The following is an 18,836-nucleotide window of genomic DNA, read 5'->3' on the forward strand; positions in this document are numbered from 1 at the left end:
ATCCTGAGCTGCAGCCTCCACCGCCACCCCCTCCGGCCTCTGCCAGCAGCAGCCGCTGTAATTTTATAGGTCAGAGCACCAGATTAAATTCTGCCGCAATTCCCACCCCCCACTTCACGCACGGCTCCTGTTTTTTCAGTAAACATTTGAGGCAGGGTTTTTTTGTTTTTGACAGGTTAAAAGCTGAACTCTGCAGTCAGTCGGGCCAATTTTGCCTGCGTGCGTTTCGTTGCAGCAAGCGCACCCCCCACCCACACCCACAAGCCACCCCCCCCCGAATCCTAGGAACATAGGAAACTGACTTATACAGAGTCAGACCATTGATCTCTCTAGCTCAGAATTGCCTCCAATGACCGGCAGGGACTCTCTCCAGGCTTTCACTCAGGGGGAGTCTCCCCCAACCCTACCTGGAGATGCCGGTCTTTGAACCTGGGACCTTCTACATGCAATGCAGATGTCTCAAGCTATGGGGACCTTTTGGTCTGATCCACGAGGCTCTTCCTGTGTCTGTGCAATGAGCCCTTCCCTACTTCATCCCTGCACCCTTTCTTGGGCAGAAATAACCAACTCTGGGCAGCTTCCAGCACACATAAAAACATAATAAAACGTTAAAAGTTAAAAACTTCCCTATACAGGGCTGCCTTCAGATGACTTCTAAAAGTTGTGTAGTTCTCCATCTCCTTGACATCTGATGGGAAGGTGTTGCACAGGGAGGGTGCCACTACCAAGAAGGCCTTCTGCCTGGTTCCCTGTAGTTTTGCTTCTCACAGTGAGGGAACCACCAGAAGGCCCTCAGAGGAGAACCTCAGTGTCTGGGCTGAGTGATGGGGGTGGAGATACTTCTTCAGGTATACTGGGCCAGGCCATTTAGGGTTTTAAAGGTCAGCACCAACACTTTGAATTGTGCTCAGAAACATACTGGGAGCCAGTGAAGATCCTTTAGGACCGGTGTTATATTCTTTAGGGAAGGCCGAGAAGGCCCTCAGAGCTGGACCTCAGTGTCCAGGCTGGACGATGGGGATGGAGACCCTCCTTCAGGTATACAAGGCTGAGTAGTTTGTTAACTGTGCTGGGCATTGTATCTCTGTGATGGGTAAATTGCAGCTCCCAGGGTTCTCTGGGACAAGCCCCATGCTTTTTAAATGTGCAGTGGATGTGTTTTAAACATATGGTGTGGATGTGACCGTCATCTTCTACACAAGGAATTGTCTCAGCCAATATTTCCAGTGAGGTAATAGGCTTGGTAAGCCAAAGTACGACTTCGGGTTCACATGAGGGGCAGCAATCAAACTGCTACCACATTTGCAAAGCTAAGCAGGGTCCGGTGTGCTTTCAAATTGGATGGGGAACCCCATGTTGAGATTGCTGCATTGCAGGAGGTTGGACTAGATGACGCTTAAGGTCCCTTCCAACTCTACAATTCTAGGATGCAGCATTTCTGCAAATTTGCTCGCTGCGAGATCCTTTGCTGCTGGGAACTGGGGAAGTTGCTGGCTCACCAGGGCAAGACAGCACTGAGGGGTTATGTTTGCAATTTATATGTAAAATTATGTTACTCCTCCCCATCCCCCCATGCTGAGCAGTGGGTGGATGGCACCCAAAACCAGTAGAAAACAACAACAAACAATCGTTTCAGGTTGCATCCAATTAAGTCCTTTTTTTAAAAAAAACCTATCAATTATTTATTGATTAAGATTTGCATGTCTATACAAACATTATGTGCTATCTCTTAACAGGTAAAAATAATTATATAAAATAGAATATTTATAAAGAAAAAAAGAAATAAAGAAGTAACAAAGATAAGAAACAAAGAAATCCATTTTTTTAAAAAGAGACAAAGTTATTTACATAGTAAAAGTACTCATCCGCACAATCCTTCCCATCCTTCTCATTATACTGTTTGATATAACATTCTTTTTTTACACAGGTTTACATTGTATAATATCATTTCTTTCTGCTTTGTATACATTCCTTTGATCTTTTTCTTTACAAATATCACTCAATCACTCAGCCAACTAACTCCTACTCATGACTTTATTATGAAACACCACCTGATTTCCAACCAGTTCTTTCATATTAATTTCATATTGGGTTTTGGTGTTTTGGTTTCTGTTGATGCTTTAGGTGAGGTCTGCCACAAGTCCTACACGCAGTTCTCCAACCTGTGCCGCCACAAGCGCATGCATGCCGACTGCCGGACCCAGATCAAGTGCAAGGACTGCGGCCAGATGTTCAGCACCACCTCCTCACTCAACAAGCACCGTCGCTTCTGCGAGGGGAAGAACCATTACAACCCCGGGGGGATATTTGGGCCAGGCTTGCCTCTCACTCCCAGCTCAATGATGGACAAATCCAAGCCATCTCCTGCCCTTAACCATGCCAGCCTGGGGTTCAGCGATTACTTCCCATCCCGGCAGCACCCTGGAGGGCTCCCCTTCTCCCCCGCTCCCCCAGCGTTCCCATCCCTCGCCCCTGGGTTCCCGGGCATCTTCCCTCCTTCGCTGTACCCCAGGCCCCCTTTATTACCTCCCACGCCGCTGCTGAAAAGCCCCCTCAACCACACTCAAGATGCCAAACTTCCCAGCCCCCTGGGCAACCCAGCCCTCCCTCTGATCTCGGCCGTGAGCAACAGCGGCCACCCTGCCTCCGGGGAGGAGCGTTACAACAGCAGCAACCTGGGCAACTCCTACCTGGAGAAGCTCAAGGCCAGGACCAGCGACATGTCAGACGCGAGCGACTTTGAGGACGTCAACACCACCACAGGAACGGACCTGGATACCACCACCGGGACAGGGTCTGACCTGGAGAGCGACGCAGAGAGCGACCGGGACAAAATGAAGGAGAAGAGCAAGCCGTCCGAGAGCAAGCCGGATTTCGGCAGCGGCGCAGTGCCCACCAGTTCCGCCAACAACATGAGCGACCTCCCCCTCTTCTACTCGCAGCATTCCTTCTTCCCTCCCCCCGAAGAGCAGCTCCTCCCCATGGCGGGAGCAGCCAATGACTCCATCAAGGCCATCGCCTCCATCGCAGAGAAGTATTTTGGGCCCGGCTTCATGGGGATGCAGGAGAAGAAGATGGGCTCCCTCCCGTACCATTCCATGTTCCCCTTCCAGTTTCTCCCCAACTTTCCCCATTCGCTGTACCCTTTTACGGACCGCACCCTCAACCACAGCTTGCTGGTCAAGGCAGAACCAAAGTCGCCCAGGGACCTTCACAAACTGGGCAGCACCAGCTCCGAGTCGCCCTTCGACCTTACCACAAAGCCAAAAGAAATCAAGCCAGCCTTGCCGCCCCCCAAAGTCCCGCCCGCTCACCCGTCCGGGGAGGAGCAGCCGCTGGATCTCAGCATCGGCAACCGCATCCGGGCCAGTCAGAATGGGAGCCGGGACTCCCGGAGGAACCACGTGTACGGAGAAAGGAAGTTGTTGGCCAGTGAAGTATTACCCAAGATCTCTCAGGCTCAGATGCCGCCACAGCCATCACTGCATTACGCCAAGCCGTCTCCTTTTTTCATGGACCCCATATACAGGTATTAACATAGCCTGCCTTAATCGCACGCGTTTGCAACTGAGGCCAACTGAGCCCCAGCGACAACGGTGGTGGCAAGCAGTGGTTGGGGTTGCCACCGCTACTGAGTTACCCCAACCCTGGTGTGTGAAGCAATCACTCGGGTCTGGTCTACTTGCCAGCAAAGTTCTCAGGGACTGGGCAGAAGGGGAATGGTGGAGACCGCCTCCCCAACCTAACCAAAGGAAGAGGAAGACAGTAGATTTGCAACAGGGGTTTGAGGGAGGTCACAGCTCAGAGGCAGATGAGGGGGGAAGTTGGGAAATCATGGGAGAGCTAGAGCAACACCCAGCTGACACGTCACTAGAAAGCATTCCAGAGCCTCCATCTCCCAGAACCTGGCGAGCCTTGAAAGTAGGAGAGCAAAGAGCTCAAAAACAGAGGGCTCATAGCAGCACCCGTAGAGGAGACGATGAGAATGATGAATGAGGAAGTGGGAGAGACGGGGGGGGGGGTGGAGATTCACTTGGTACCCAAGAGGCTGTGTTCTATAGCTTCTCTCTGTAAAGACTGAAATAAAAAAAGGATGGTAAGAAACTTTATACTTTCCTGAGCAACCAGCCAGGAGCCCCTGACAGCATCCTGACAAAAGTTGACCGTTAGCTGTGGCTGCAACATGGTTATGTTGTATATCACGTTGTATCCAATGAAAGTCTGTGCAAAGTAGACCCACTTTAATTAATGGACATGACTGAACTAGGCCCATTAATTTCCATTTTATTCATTGAAATGAACGGCGCTGGGTCCTTAACATTGAAGCGATAACTTTAGTTAAAAACAACTCAGTTCCTCAGCCCAGTGGCCAATAGATTCATCTCCATATCCAGTGACATTGACAAACATAATACACATGGATCAATTAAAATGAAATAAAATGTGCAGTTGCATGAAGCAAATATTTTCCAAAGCCAATATCTGTGGCCAGACATGCTCTGATGAATAGGGTTTCTTCCGTGGCAGGTAAACAAAACAGAACACCAACTTGAGCACGACTCCAAAAGTGTAATTGCTTTTTTTATGATGTGCTGCAGCAAACATTTCTTTCCAAATTGAAAAAAGAAGACATTTTAGTCTTCTGCCAGCAATGGCCACCCCCACCACCAGAAGATAGAGTCAGGGGTGCCAAGTTAAATAAAATATTTAGAGTGGGGCAAGTAAGCCCCTCCCCGCATAATCGGTCACATGACACGGTGCACACAAACTATTTGAATAGCAATGCACATTAACTTTGGGGGGGCCTGGCCCCCTCAAATATTTTATGGGGGGCATGAAGACCCTAGGAGTTTACTCCTATGGATAGAGTCATTTGAAAACAAGCTGACTGTTGGGTTAGGAGATTGTTTTCATCAAGTTATCATCTTAAAGCTTTTTTGCCTGTGCAATAGGTGTATATGTAACTCATAGGCTACCTTAACTTCTTTTGTAGCAAATTAATGAGCACAACTAACTTAGGTCCACCCATTTAAATGGATCTATTCTGATCAAACATATAGCACATGCACTCCTGATTGTTCTTGGTCTGATACAGTCATACCTTGGTTTTTGAACAGAATGCGTTCCAGAAGTCTGTTTGACTTCCAGAACATTTGGAAACCAAGGCGTGGCTTCCTATTGGCTGCAGGAGCATCCTGCAGTCAATCAGAAACTGTGGAAGCTGCACCAGATGTTCGGATTCCAAGGCAAAGTTTGCAAACCAGAACAGCTATTTCCAGGTTTGCGATGTTCGAGTTCTGAGTTGTTCATGAACTAAACTGTTCAAAAATCAAGGTACAGCTGTAAAGGGCACTAGCCAGATAAGCTCTTCTTACATTTTTGTTGTTGTTGTTCTTAAGTATTGTTGTTGGCATTCATCTGCCTTGAGAGACAACGGTTGTGCTCCTCCAGGGGTGAAGTCAAACCACTGTGTTAGCAGCACCAAAGTGATCTCCCTGGGGCACAAGCCTGGGCAGTGTGTGTGGAGGTCCTGGGCTGCCCAGATGACAAACTCCCACTCTTGAGCTCGCTGATGTGGTCCAAAGGAAAGCAGAGCAATACCTTTGGCATCAGCTTGGCTGCAGGAGTTGCCAGAAAGAGGTGTACAAGATGCCATCCAACTGTTTGAGGGAATTGTGTAGGGTTTAAGTATGTAGGCTTGAATAGGACAAGTGGGTCCAAAATTAGGAAACCAGAAACAGTGATCTGCAAATCATGCACGGTGGAGAAGTTTGGAAAACCATGACGTCAATATGGGAAGATGCCAAGGAACTGTCTGCCAAGGTGATGTTGGCTGGGCTTGTTGAGAAACTGGGGGGGGGGGGTAAGGAAGAGGAACTTGAGTTTTCTCAAGATCTCTTTTCAGATTGGCTTCCTTGTTCTCACTCTTGAGATCCTAAGGACTTTGCTCAAAGCTTTATATTGCCTCTCCCAATCATGCTCATCTAGGAATGCCATTCCAGGTATGAAAAATGGCCCTGACCATTTTCGGCTTTGTTCCTTGGGAAATAGCGACGGTAACAGTAGAGATGGAAGTTATTCCAGTGGGATTCCAGCCCCTCTGCGTAAGGGCTGGAAAACGTGCCAAAATAACAGAGGTTGGAGGAAGCTTTGCCAGTCAAAACAGAAAGGCAGGAAACGGCACAGGAGCAGAAGACAGATGAATGAGATGGATCAGGGGAGGGGGGGGAGACATGCTCAGTGAGTTCCTGGGAGATGTGAAGGATTAGTAGAGGGTTCTTTTTTTGGGGGGGGGTAGATTTCAAAGTTAGAAACAAGTCAAAGGTTGTAAATCCAACTGAGGATGCCATGAGTTAGCAGTCTGGCAAGCTCAGAAAATAGAGAAATGCAAGTTGGACCCGTAACATATTATTGCTGCTCAAGGACACATTCCAGCAAGGTGGAAACACTTTGGCAGGACCAGTGAGAGGTGTGGCCTTGGGAAAGTTGTGAGGGCCAGATAGAGAGCCCTGGGGGGCCACATTTGGCCCCTGGGTTGGAGGTCCTTCACTCATGCTCTTAAACCATGAATGGGCCTGCTCTGAGTTGAATTAATGTTTGTTTCAGCCCATTGTTATCATCCTGGCACAACAGTAAGGCATCCCTTGGCAGAAACCAGGAAGGGTAGATTATATATACATATATTCTTATTTCAGTTGGTAGAGCATAGGACTCTTAATCCCAGGTTTGTGAGTTCAAGTCTCATGGGCAAAAGATTCCTGCATTGCAGAGGGTTGGACTAGATGGTCCTCGTGGTCTCTTCCAGCTCTACAATTCTATGATTCTTCTGGTTTTCCCTGGAGGCCCTGTGAGGTATGTAACCCTCTGTATTGCTGTCCAGCAGGGTGGAGAAGCGGAAGGTGGTAGATTCAGTGGGCGCATTGAAGGAGAAGTATCTGAGACCATCCCCGCTGCTTTTTCATCCCCAGGTAAGACCATTTTTTTAAAAAAAATAATGTTATATTTGACTTTGATGCAGTTTGATGAGAACCGACTTTGTCTGGAACTTCCCGGACAGATGTGTGGATGAGAGCAGCGGACTGTATCCAGCTATGACCTACTTTGAGTAGACCCATTGAAATGACTGGGCCTAAGTTAATCATGTTCCTTAACTTCTACTCTTAGTAGGACTGGCAGAGACTACAGCTCATCATTTTGCAATTCCCTGGATTTTGCAGCAGTTTCCAACTCAGAAAATCAGCCCCAAAAAGGCATTGCAAAAACACACACACAAAAAGTTAGAATAGAATAAATTTTATTTTTTAAATAAATTTTATTGGGGTGTGTGTGTCCCCCCACAAGTGCAAACCTAGCACACCAGAGATAAATGTTCTACCCCAGCCTGGCACTTGTTTCTAGCCTGACAGCAACAACATTATTGTTATTGTTATTAGCCTTATTTGATCACCAGGCCCTTTCAGAGCACCCAAAGCTCTGAGGTACTTTGCAAGTTCTCATGAGACTCTTGATCTCAAGGTTGTGGGTTCAAGCCCAACGATGGGCAAAAAAACTCCTCCATTGCAGGGGGTTGGACTTGATGACCCTCATGGTGCCTTCCAACTCTACAATTCTATTATTCTATTATTCTAAGGCCCCTCATAACTGAGCACACAAAAATGACGTTTCATTGAACGAGACCATTGGCCTAGTGCTATCAAGAGCAGATTGGCAGGGTCTTGTGATTCTGCAGGGTCTTGTGTGTTTCCATGACTTTGCTAAAAGATCTATAAGGCCCCTGCACAGGGGTCCCACCATATTAGGGGCCCCTTACTTCACTCTCAGCTTTAAGCACATTTGCTATCCCTTAAGCAGAGGGGCTAGCGATACAGCACAAGCCATCAGTGTCACATCCCAATTTACCTTGTGTTGGAAACAGTAAGAGTCTACCCTGTGGTTTCATTTACAGGGTACTCAACAACCATTGTTTTGCGGCTGGAGCTTTTCCCGCCCGATATGGTTTTGCTTTCACAGCTAAACTTAGTTCCTTCATTGTTTTGTCTCAGCCTGAGAGTTTGGTTAATAACTTCCCCCGATTTTCCATTTGAGGAGGTCCTACAATGGTGACAGACTGGCCAGGGACATCCTGTGTTTGTGTGGGTTAGAATAGCAGGAGAAAAATTATCTGATAGCTGTCCCAGAAAGTCTGGTGAGAAAGCTATGCGCTCCGAGAAAGACTGTGTGCTGGGGGCGCAGAAGGGTCTAAAAGTCAATCTCATAAAATTTGGACCGTGGAAAACATCTGTCACATTGGTTGTCTGTCAAGTTAGTATCTGTCAACAGAATATATACAATGATGGTGGTCGTTCTCGCCATCACCATTATCAACAAGTTCTTTATTTTTTTCCAAACCACCTTTCCTCCAAATAGCCCAGGGCAGCATGTATGAATCCCTCATTCACACTCACCCACCCATTCGATTCTCACAACAGCCCTGTGAAGTAGGGTGTGTCTCTGATGGTCATAGTGTGTCTCTGATGGTCATCCAACAAGCTTCTTGACTGAGTGGTGCTGTGAACCTCTTGAATGATAGGACTAGGTTGTGGGTCTGGATGGGGAAGAAACTTGAAAGTTGAAAGAAACTTGAAAGAAACTTGATTTAGCTTGCATATAAAGGTGAACCCACCTAATTCACACTTTCTGAAACAATACGTGAAATGAAACAAAGCCATTCATTGAAATTGGCACTCCTCCGAATTTTGCAGTGTAGTTCCCGAGCCAAGTAAGTCATATACTGGGACAAAGTGTCCATAAAGAGGCAGATATCTGTGATTATAACATTAAGAGTGCCTTGTATTAGGGGAAATTGCTTTGCAAAAATGTGCAAAATTGTACATAAACATTGCAATAAATTTGCTGGTGAATTTTCACGAAGGCCTAATAATAATAATAATAATAATAATAATAATAATAATAATAATAATCCCACAAACTGGTGTGGAAATGTGGAGTACTGAACTTAAAGTTGGAACAAATTAGAAATTGAGAGGAACAAAAATGGACAGACTTGCCCATCCCTAACTGTGAGAAGCAGAGTAGTGGGAGCTGGGAGCCAGAAGAGCGGCTAGTTGTCAGGACCAGAAAGCAAATAAAAAAAACCCAAGGAGGCAAGAGCAAAGAGCAAACCAAGTCGAGACTAAAGCATAACCAGATACAGGGACACAGCAGAGTTCAGGAAGACGTTTGTTCCATCAAGGATCAACAAGAACAGGAAGTCCTCTTAAACTACTTCCTGTCCAGGAAGGTCCAATATACACCTTCAGTGAGCACAGTCAATGGCGGAAGCTATTTCACCGGGTAGGTTCTATACGCATCTCAAAGCTTCACCACATCGGGGTGCTGCACACAGACCCAGCTGTCCCTGACACCATTTCCTGGCTGTAATTTGCAGTGCAATGTGGATTAATTGCTTAAATTGTGTGCCCATAGTTCAAGGGGTAGGGACCATTTCAGCCTGAGCTGGACAGCTTCCAGCTAGGCAAAAGCACTTGAGGAGAGTATGAATCAGGGCCAGGGAGGGGTGTGGCCTGAGGAGAAGTGCAGGGGCCACAGAGAGAGGTTCCGGAGGCCACATTTTTCCCCTGGGACCAAGGTTCCTCACTCCTGGAACATTCCTAGAAGGGGACAAGTCTATCTGTCTAAAACCCTTGAAATCCATGCTGTGGCATTTCCTTGCAAGTGCTATTTGTCAACAGCAAAATATCAGCATAAGGTTGGGATAGTCAACATGGGGCTGCTTTGCAGACATTGTTGGACTCCTCCTTCCATCAGCACCCCCACCAGCATGGCTAAATGTCGGGGGCGATGGAAGTTGTAGTCTAACAACCTCTGGAGGACCACAGGTGAGCTAACCATGGACAGCTCTTTTTGATACCCAACTCCTAATGCTTTGTCAATGCTGATTTGTACAAAATCTGACATTTTGGAGACCACTAGCTTTTGGAAACCAAGGACAATAACATAAATATATATATATGCTGGATTCCCATGCTGGAATTTCTGAAAACATGTCATGTATCTCTCTTTTGTTTTGTAAGGGGCAGGAAGGGATATAAACAAAAGAAGGCTTTCCCCCCTTCACTGATTTTTGTACGACTCCAGCATGATCTGTTTTGAATGAACTTCTGCCTGCACAAATCATTGGCAAGCCTTTCTGATTGCTTATTGGCAAGCCCCCCCCCCGCCCCCACCCCGATGACTGTCTTTCCTTCTTCCTCTTCTCTGCTTTTCTTTTCTTCCTCATCTCTATTTGTCATTTCGAACCGGTTGCTCCTGCCTTAAATAGCAAATGCTGCTGCCAAACGGAGAGGCCAGGGCCTGCCTTTAGAATTGTCGAACAAGCCCACGACATCTCACACTGGCAAACCCTCTGTGATTAAGTGCCAAAAGAGCAGGGAGCGACAAAAGCCGGCACCAGGTATTCCGGTAAAGGGCTGAGTGAAAAGAACCCTCGACGAGATCCACCAAGTGTTTTGCAACCCGCTCGGTTTTGTTACATGACTGGCAGCGGGGGCTGGCCCTCTGTTCCCTTGCGCTATTATCATACAGGCCTAGGATCTGTTCTATTAAATAACACAAAATGGCTTTTATGGGACTCCTTTTATTTTCTTTTTTAAGGTTTATGATTGGTTGTCAACCTTCTGCAATTTATACCTCAATGTTCAGGACAGCACTCTCTATCTTCCTTCCTTAATGTTGTCCCTTGTTTTCTTTCCTTCTCTCTCTCTCTCTCCCCTTCCCCTTCCTTTCCTATTTTTCTTACTCATTCTCTCTGTCTCTGCCTCTCCCCCCCTTCCCTTCTCTCCTATTTTCTTAGTCATTCTCTCTCTCTCTCTCTCTTTCTCTCTCTCTCTCTCTCTCTTTCACACACACACAGAGAGAGAGAAAGAGAGAGGTAGGAGGGAATCGGGGGGGGGGGAGAGACTGTACATGTTGTACACTTTAATGTAAAGCCACTGACTTCACACTTCGGAGAAGCTGAATTTGGCACATCCGTCTGTCATTAGAAGTGGTATGCATTCTTAGGCATTATCTCCAGTCCCATTTCAACAGAGCAGGAACATGGCAAATGCCAGCTCTCCCAGGTGCCCAACAGAGCACTTTGTTTTGTGACTGAAAGATCCCTCCTACCATCAAAAGTGTGACCTCCCGTCCACAACACTGGACTCTTAATTCTGAGCCTTTCACCCTGCTCAGCCTCTTTCCTTCCCGCATAATGATACCATTAAGACAGTTTTTAATCGCCTAGCTCTTGGCCTAACACAGCAAAGATTTATCTTACAGGGCAACCATTTCGCTTTACTTTATTGGGCTGTTTCCCCTGCAGAACAATGTTAACCAGCTATAAGGAAGAGATGTTTAGCACAGACTCCAGTGTGCTAGTTATTGCAGGTTTCTACATGGGAGGAACATTTGGAAGAAAAAACAAGTTGGGAGTGGGGACAGGATGGTTCTCACTGAAAGGCCAACTTACCTAAATTGCAGAGTCTGAAAGCATGTGTGCACTGAAACACACCTCTCTGAATTTTGCAATGCAGTTTCTGCAGCCAAGTCACATGTTTTAAAAGATGCATGCACTAGGAGAAAGTGTGCACATAAACGCGTACATTGGCAAAACTAGTATAATAAAAATACATTACATTAAGATAAATGGCTAAAATGCTGGTGAATTTTCATGAGGATATCATCATCAGCATCATCGCACACTAATGTGAAAATGTGGAGAGCTGAAAGGTAGAGGGGGGGGGTGTTACTGGGTTGTTGTTTTTATTTGTATTATATATATTGTGATTTTTATCTTGATCTTATCTGTGACTTTCGGGTATAGGGCGGTATATAAATTCAATAAATACTACTACTAATAGTAGTAGTAGTAATAGGAAAATGAGACAAACTGAAACATTCACCCACCCCTAGGTGATGATAAAGCAGCAGACCGGCTCCTGCAGCCTGGTCTGATCTAAATGTTTGCACCTTACATCATATAATGTGCAGAAGAACTCCAGAGCAATATCTCATTAAAATCAAGGAAGTGGAGTGGCTAGGCCTGACTCGGCCTGATAGATAGATAGATAGATAGATAGATCTGATAGATATAGACAGATAGATAGCTAGATAAATCTGATAGATGCTTATAGGCCTGCCTGGTTGGTAGAATCTAAAATCACGCCACCACCCTGCTTGTTCAAAATCTATAAACAAACTGTGATGGCCACTACGGGTGACAAACCTTCCGCCTTCTCTGAACAGATGTCGGCAATAGAAACCATGACGGAGAAACTGGAGAGCTTTGCAGCCATGAAGGCGGACGCCGGCGCTTCCTTGCAGCCCCTCCCGCACCATCCCTTCAACTTCCGGTCGCCGCCCCCAACGCTGTCTGACCCCATTTTGCGCAAGGGCAAAGAACGCTATACCTGCAGGTAAGAAGCGAAGGGCCGTCAGTGTTATGTACTGAAGTTCTCACCCTGGGCCAGCAGGGGGATACTGTAGATAGTTCAGGTCCACATATGCAAATAAGGGATCGAAAGTGACGTTCAGTGATTGGATAGTTACAGAAAATAGTTACTGTTGCGTTCTAGTGGAGCTCTATATAAGCAGGCTGGCTGAACCCTTCAGTTCAGTTCTGTTCTGGTCTGTGAATAAACAAGAGCTGTTTGAAGAATCGCTGTGTCGTCTGATATGTTCACCCACAACTTAACAGTCAGACCGTTGAAAAAAGATATATATACAACTAAAGCTGTATTTGACGGACGAAAGGATATATGATTTTTGACATGACTGAGAATCGTAGAGCCAGGGACGGAGAACTTTAAAGCGTTAAGATCGGGATGTGGGAAATACGAAAACAACGAAAGGAGGCGGGACTGAAGATTTGGAGATATGCTTCAGAGGTCCAGACTATGGGGAGCCCGGAAAAATTAATAATTAAAATTTGGATTACAATTTGGTCCTTTTTTTTTTAGTTTTTTTTTAAATTGGATTATGATGTGGGCATGTTGATTGGCTGTTTTTATTGGGAAATCAATAAAATTGATTTTTTTAAAAAAGAAGAAGCTAAGGGCCGTCAGCAGCTGTTGCAAAGAACAAGAAGAGAGAAAAGGCTCGGCTTGAGTTGGGATGCAAGATCTGGGACAGGGATTGCCATCCTTCTAGGCCAGTGGGCACATTTGGGATTTTTGATCGTGTGTCGCTGGTCCTACTCTCTCTGTTCACTTTTCTCCTCCTTCAGATCACCAGAGAGAGGTAGAAAGAGTGTCCCCACACGCTGCCCTTTTGCAAGCAATCCATTAGCATTGATATGAGCCTTGAAAAGCCCATAGAGTTGAAAGAGGAAGTGGGAAAGAGCATCACTTTCCCGACTTCCTCCTTCTGCTCTGTCGACTTGTTGAGGGGAAAGAAGGTAAGCCGCCTCACCAACTTGTAGACAAGGGGGCACGGTGTTGTGGTGTCAGGGGGCTCAGACGCTTCATGGGCAACAGGAGGAAGCCTCAAGGATGCTATTGCACACATGGGCACCCTGTTGGTGACCCCTGATCCAAGAAAAGGAAACAAACAGCCTCTTCCTCTTTCTGATTTCTTTGCTTGAGATTCCCTCTACCCCCTTCATGCCAGTTAGTAATCTCTGGATCACACCTTTATAGCAAAGGGCCATAGAGGAAGGCTGTTGTTCAGTGGTAGAGTATCTGTTCCTGCGATAGCCATAAGACTAGGGTATGAACTTCACTGTCTTCTCGCCTCCTAGGTACTGTGGTAAAATATTCCCGCGTTCAGCAAACCTGACGAGACATCTGCGGACACACACAGGAGAGCAACCTTATAGGTAAGGGAGAACGTCGCTTTAAATCTCAGGACAAACAGCGGGAAACAGTCAATATAGACTTTTTTTTCTGAAGAGAATTATCAGCAAGAAAGGTTTGGGGCAAATATCAAGAAGCCTGATTTATCTGTGGAACTGATTGCCACAGGATCATGGGATGGCGACTCAGCGTAGATGAACCTAGCAGACTCACAGCAGATAAGCATTAGCTGTGATGCCTCAGAATGGAGCCTCCATGTTCAGGGCCTCTCTACCACAAGTGCCCTTTTAGAGTTCAGTGTGGAGCAGAAGATAAGCCGCAAAATATCTGCTGGGGTGGAGCTCTACAACCCTGATAATTTCTAAGAGTTTTATCCATTGAAATTAATGGGCATGACTGATGTAGGCCCATTAATTTCAATGGGTTTACTCTTGAGTTAAACTTATTAGGATAATGGCAGTTTTTCATAATGGTGCTGTGTAAAGAGAAATTTCAGCCCAATTTTGGGAGGAGGCGGAGATTGGATTTCAACCATTTCTTGAGATGATTTGCCAGCGGGGTGTGTGTGAAAGAGAGTGGGCATAAAAGTAGCTATAGCAGGAAGAAAGAGGTGGTCTGAAGCAAAGGAAGGATAAAAGAAGTGGCGGAGAAGAAGGAAAGAGCTTGTGGAGGACCACTCTATTATAGTGTTATAGATTGGGGGGAGCGAGACCCTAGAAATTAATAAATAGTAAAGCTAAAGGGACCCCTGACCATTAGGTCCAGTCGTGACCGACTCTGGGGTTGCGGCGCTCATCTCGCTTTATTGGCTGAGGAAGCCAGCATACAGCTTCCAGGTCATGTGGCCAGCATGACTAAGCCGCTTCGGGCAAACCAGAGCAGCACACGGAAACGCTGTTTACCTTCCCGCCGAAGCGGTACCTATTTATCTACCTGCACTTTGACATGCTTTCGAACTGCTAGGTTGGCAGGAGCAGGGACCGAGCAATGGGAGCTCACCCCATTGCGGGGATTCAAACCGCCAACCTTCTGATTGGCAAGGCCTAGGCTCTGTGTTTTAACACACAGTGCCACCCACATCCCAATGCTCATAGTATGGGACTCACAAAAGAGTGTCTGGTTTTCAGGCACACCTTGGGTTCTCTGAGAATCCTGGGGACCTTGGTCAGGGATAGAGTATACTTGACATGTGTCAATTACTTTAAAATGTTTTCAGCTGGCCCTGTTGCGTTTGGGGGAGCCTCCTTCTCCATCAGCAGAGCGAGGTCTCCAGTTTTCACCCCAAAGCCCTGCCCCTGTCCTCAAGGGAGCTTTCAGCTCTGCGCTAGGGTTTTTTGTTTTATTTTTCATTTTGGTCAAGACCTGCTTCCATGGCCACTGCCTCGCCCCCATGCACATTCTGCAGTTGCTTCCCCGCTCCCAATCTGTCTGTTGGGCTGTTTGGCTGTTTGAAGGAGATGAATGCTGCCGTGTTCCCTTGTCCGGAGCCCAAAGCACACATCGGATCATTCACAGCTTGTTCAGTCCATTTTTCTTCCAAAAAAGGAGACTTTGATACTTAGCATAAGTTAGCAAAATAAAGTTGTATTTGGTCTGGTCCTCTCCCAGAAACGGGGTTGGGGAAAGTCTGTGCATTTTTATTATTTTTTAGCAATCAAGGTTTGACTTCTGGGCAATCCTGCATAGTAATGGCACTCCGGAGAGGGAAGGTGGCGTTTTGAAAAGAGCAAGGGCCACTGTTGGGTTTTTTCTTTTCTTTTCGCAATGTTGGCTTCTAATTTTAGCAAAACAAATGGCTCCTTGGAAAGCATTCTGGCTTGGCCTGGGCAGGAAGAAGCCCATTGCTAGGTTCTAGCTCATATATTTGGAACGCCCCCCTCCCCGGCCTTCAGCTGCTTAAGTAGTTCCTTTGTTGGCCTATTTAATCTGAAGAGATTAATCAAGCACCTGCCTGTGAGTGAGCGGGAACTTCAGGGCAAGCAAAGCAGAGCTGAGTTGATGAACTTTGCTCCAATCCCAATTCCCAGGGCAATCCTGGGCATGTCTGCTGCCATGGATTCTGTGGCTCCTAAGTTGCAGGGAGTTGATGAACCCTGTGTTCCCTTCCAACTCTGATGATTCTACTCTTATGTAAACCCCAACAACGTCTCTGGAGGTTTTTGAGCAGAGGTTGGTCCTGAAAGACCTGCATTGGCTCTCAGTACGTTTCTGAGCACAATTCAAAGTGTTGGTGCTGACCTTGAAAGCCCTAAATGGCCTTGGCCCAGTATATCCAAAAGAGTGTCTCCACCCCCATCGTTCTACCCGGACACTGAGGTCCAGCACCGAGGGCCTTCTGGCGGTTCCCTCACTGTGAGAAGCAAAGTTACAGGGAATCGGGCAGAGGGCCTTCTCGGTAGTGGCTCCCGCCCTGTGAAATGCCCTCCTATCAGATGTCAAAGGAAGAAACAACAAATAAATAAACTTTTAAAAGACATCTGAAGGCAGCCCTGTTTAGGGAAGTTGTTAATGTTTGGTGCTGTATTGTGTTTTTAATATTCTGTTGGAAGCTGCCCAGAGTGGCTGGGGAATAATAAATAACAACAACAACAACAACAACCTTCTGTCATGGATGCTTTAGCTGAGATTCCTGCATTGCTGGGGGTTGGACTGGATAACCCTTGGGGTCCCTTCCAGTCATACAATTCTACAATTCTTTGACTTCACTGCAGTGTACTCCCTGGCAAATGTGTATAGGCAAAGGTGGGGGAAACTACGACCCTCCAGATGTTGCTGGCAAGGTTTGCAGGAGCATCCCCTCTCTGAAAAAGAAGCAAATCTCAAAAAGTCAATGGTGTGTGAGCATGCTCAATGGCAATGCAATGTTCTGTATCAATTGGAGAGAGAAAAAAACCAATTAAAGCAAATGAATAAAGAGAAAGACAGGGAGATTCCCAACAGCAGCATTCTGCAAGCTGGTGTTCTCCAAAGTCTACAACTCAACATCAACCCCAGCTAATACATTGGTGGGGGTGGAGGAAGCCATAGCTCAGTGGTAGAGCATCTATTCTCCAGGTAGAATTCAGCTCCCTTATGAAAGTGTGGAAAGCCACTGCCAGTCAGAGTGGTCTGTCCTGAGCTAGACTGACCGATACACAGTAGCTTCCTATCTTCCTATGTCTATTGGTCTAGGTGAGGAAAAGTAGGGGCTAAGCCCCATTGCTTCCTGCAATAAGATTAAGATAATATCAAACTCTGTTGAAACTGGGTCCACACTTGCATCTCAAATTCATGGGTGGCAAATCTGGGGTAGACCCTATCTCTACATCCTCTCCAGGGGAGGACTGGAAATTCTTCCCCAACAGTTCAGGAAGAACCTGAGAATGGGAAAGATTTCTGAAACTATTCATGAAATTGTGAAGTTTCAGTTCAGGCCTCCTGCTTCTCTGAATGCAAAGCCAGCCCCTCTCTTTGTCTAGGTCAGTGATTAAAAACAGCACAGTGACCCCTCTGAGAACTCATATAACCCAATAACTGTTTCCCCTCATTCCTCGTATGCTCAGCCGTGAGATACAGCCTTCTTAACATCTTCCTCTGGTTTTGATTTTTTTAAGCAAGGTAATTATCTAAACTGTATCCTAACTTCTGTGCCCATCACTCACAGCTCAAGGAAGGGGCTGTCCAGAGTAACTTTTCAAAGACTTCCGGAACAGATAGGCAATGGGTGCTTTTTCTTAATTTGCACAAGGCTCTTTGAAGTCATCAATTATTATTTTTTTAACAAAAGGAAGAGGAAAATATGCTTTAAATGGCACACGGTGCCCGCAAATAATATAGGTGATGGACCATTGGATCATGACCTGCGTACCTTTTTTTGTCTCTTAAGGAAGCTAGAACGTCTTTCCATTTTTTCTGTTCCGCTTTAAACCCATCCAGGGAATGAAGGAGGTTCCTCACTCCTGTTGTCGGGAACAGAGGTGTGACTCAAATGTTTCCCAAAGTCCTTATAGTTCCAGGAAGTCCTTACAGTTCCAGGAATTTGGTGGCCCAGAAAGGAAAGAGACATGGATCTCAGCAACAGATATGGTGGAAATATATTTCATAGAATTGTAAAATTTTAGTGTTGGAAGGGACCATAAGGGTCACAAGTAGCCCAATATTTTGCCCAATGTGGGGCTTGAACCCATGACCCTCAGATTAAGAGCCTCATGTCCCAGCTTTTCCCCCAAGGAGCTCAAGGTGGCAGACATGCTTCTCCCCATCCTCATTTAATCCCCACAACAATCCTGTGAGGCAGGTTAGGATGAGAGACAGTGGTTAACTCAAGGTCACCCAGTGAGATTCATGGCAGAGCAGGGATGGATGGGACCAGGACGATTGGTTGACTAGGAGCTTTGGGTATAGGGCATGTGGTTTGTAGCCACTGTGGTGGAATCTAGACACATATTAAAAACACTGTGAAAATGCTTTTTTTAAAAAAAGCGTTTTAAAAAATATATTGAAATTGCCATGAGTTCACCATCGCCATCTAGTGTCACATCTGTATAATGCACTTAAAACACACTTGAAACGTTATATTTGCATGGCCAAGTCCTATGTCTTACTCCAAAGTAGACCAACTGAAATTAACTGGCCTAATTTAGCCACCTCCACCCATTTCACTCTGAGTAGGACTGGATACACACCTGTGTGTTTCTGTTGGAGGGCAATAGCAATGGCTTTCCCTGTGTTGCAGACCACATGCTTTGAGAGTCCCTGTCCACTGTAGCCTAGTTCAGATGTAATAGGAAACCACGATTTCTTACTATGTTAACAAGCTTATATGTGCCTCAGGTTCACGTGTTCTCCTGCTGCACCTCATGGTTGCGAAGCGTCATGTTCAGAAGCTTCCATTTCCACATTTAAACAGACCACAGTTTCCCATGATGTCTAAAGCCAAGAAACTGTGGCTTGCTTAGACTATGGCTCAGTGAGGCCAAGCCAGGGTTAAGCTGTGTTTTCAGAACCTGACTTGTTCTGAAATTG

General features: G+C 46.2%; 1 protein-coding gene across 6 annotated transcripts in view; it reads left to right on the top strand.

Moving 5' to 3' along the window:
• PRDM16 (PR/SET domain 16) overlaps window positions 1-18,836 on the top strand; it is a 445,576-nt gene that overhangs the window by 409,633 nt on the left and 17,107 nt on the right. For 4 of the 6 annotated variants that reach the window (XM_083452058.1, XM_083452060.1, XM_083452062.1 and 1 more), the window contains exons 9-12: window positions 2,125-3,529; window positions 6,881-6,968; window positions 12,286-12,455; window positions 13,778-13,855. In XM_083452058.1, the coding sequence (XP_083308184.1) occupies window positions 2,125-3,529; window positions 6,881-6,968; window positions 12,286-12,455; window positions 13,778-13,855 (1,741 nt within the window). The remainder of the gene's footprint in view (window positions 1-2,124; window positions 3,530-6,880; window positions 6,969-12,285; window positions 12,456-13,777; window positions 13,856-18,836) is intronic. The other 2 variants (XM_083452059.1, XM_083452061.1) reach the window with 1 other exon arrangement.

The sequence above is a fragment of the Podarcis tiliguerta genome (assembly GCF_965153285.1).
Source record: "Podarcis tiliguerta genome assembly, chromosome: 8".
Classification (NCBI taxonomy): Eukaryota; Metazoa; Chordata; class Lepidosauria; order Squamata; family Lacertidae; genus Podarcis; species Podarcis tiliguerta.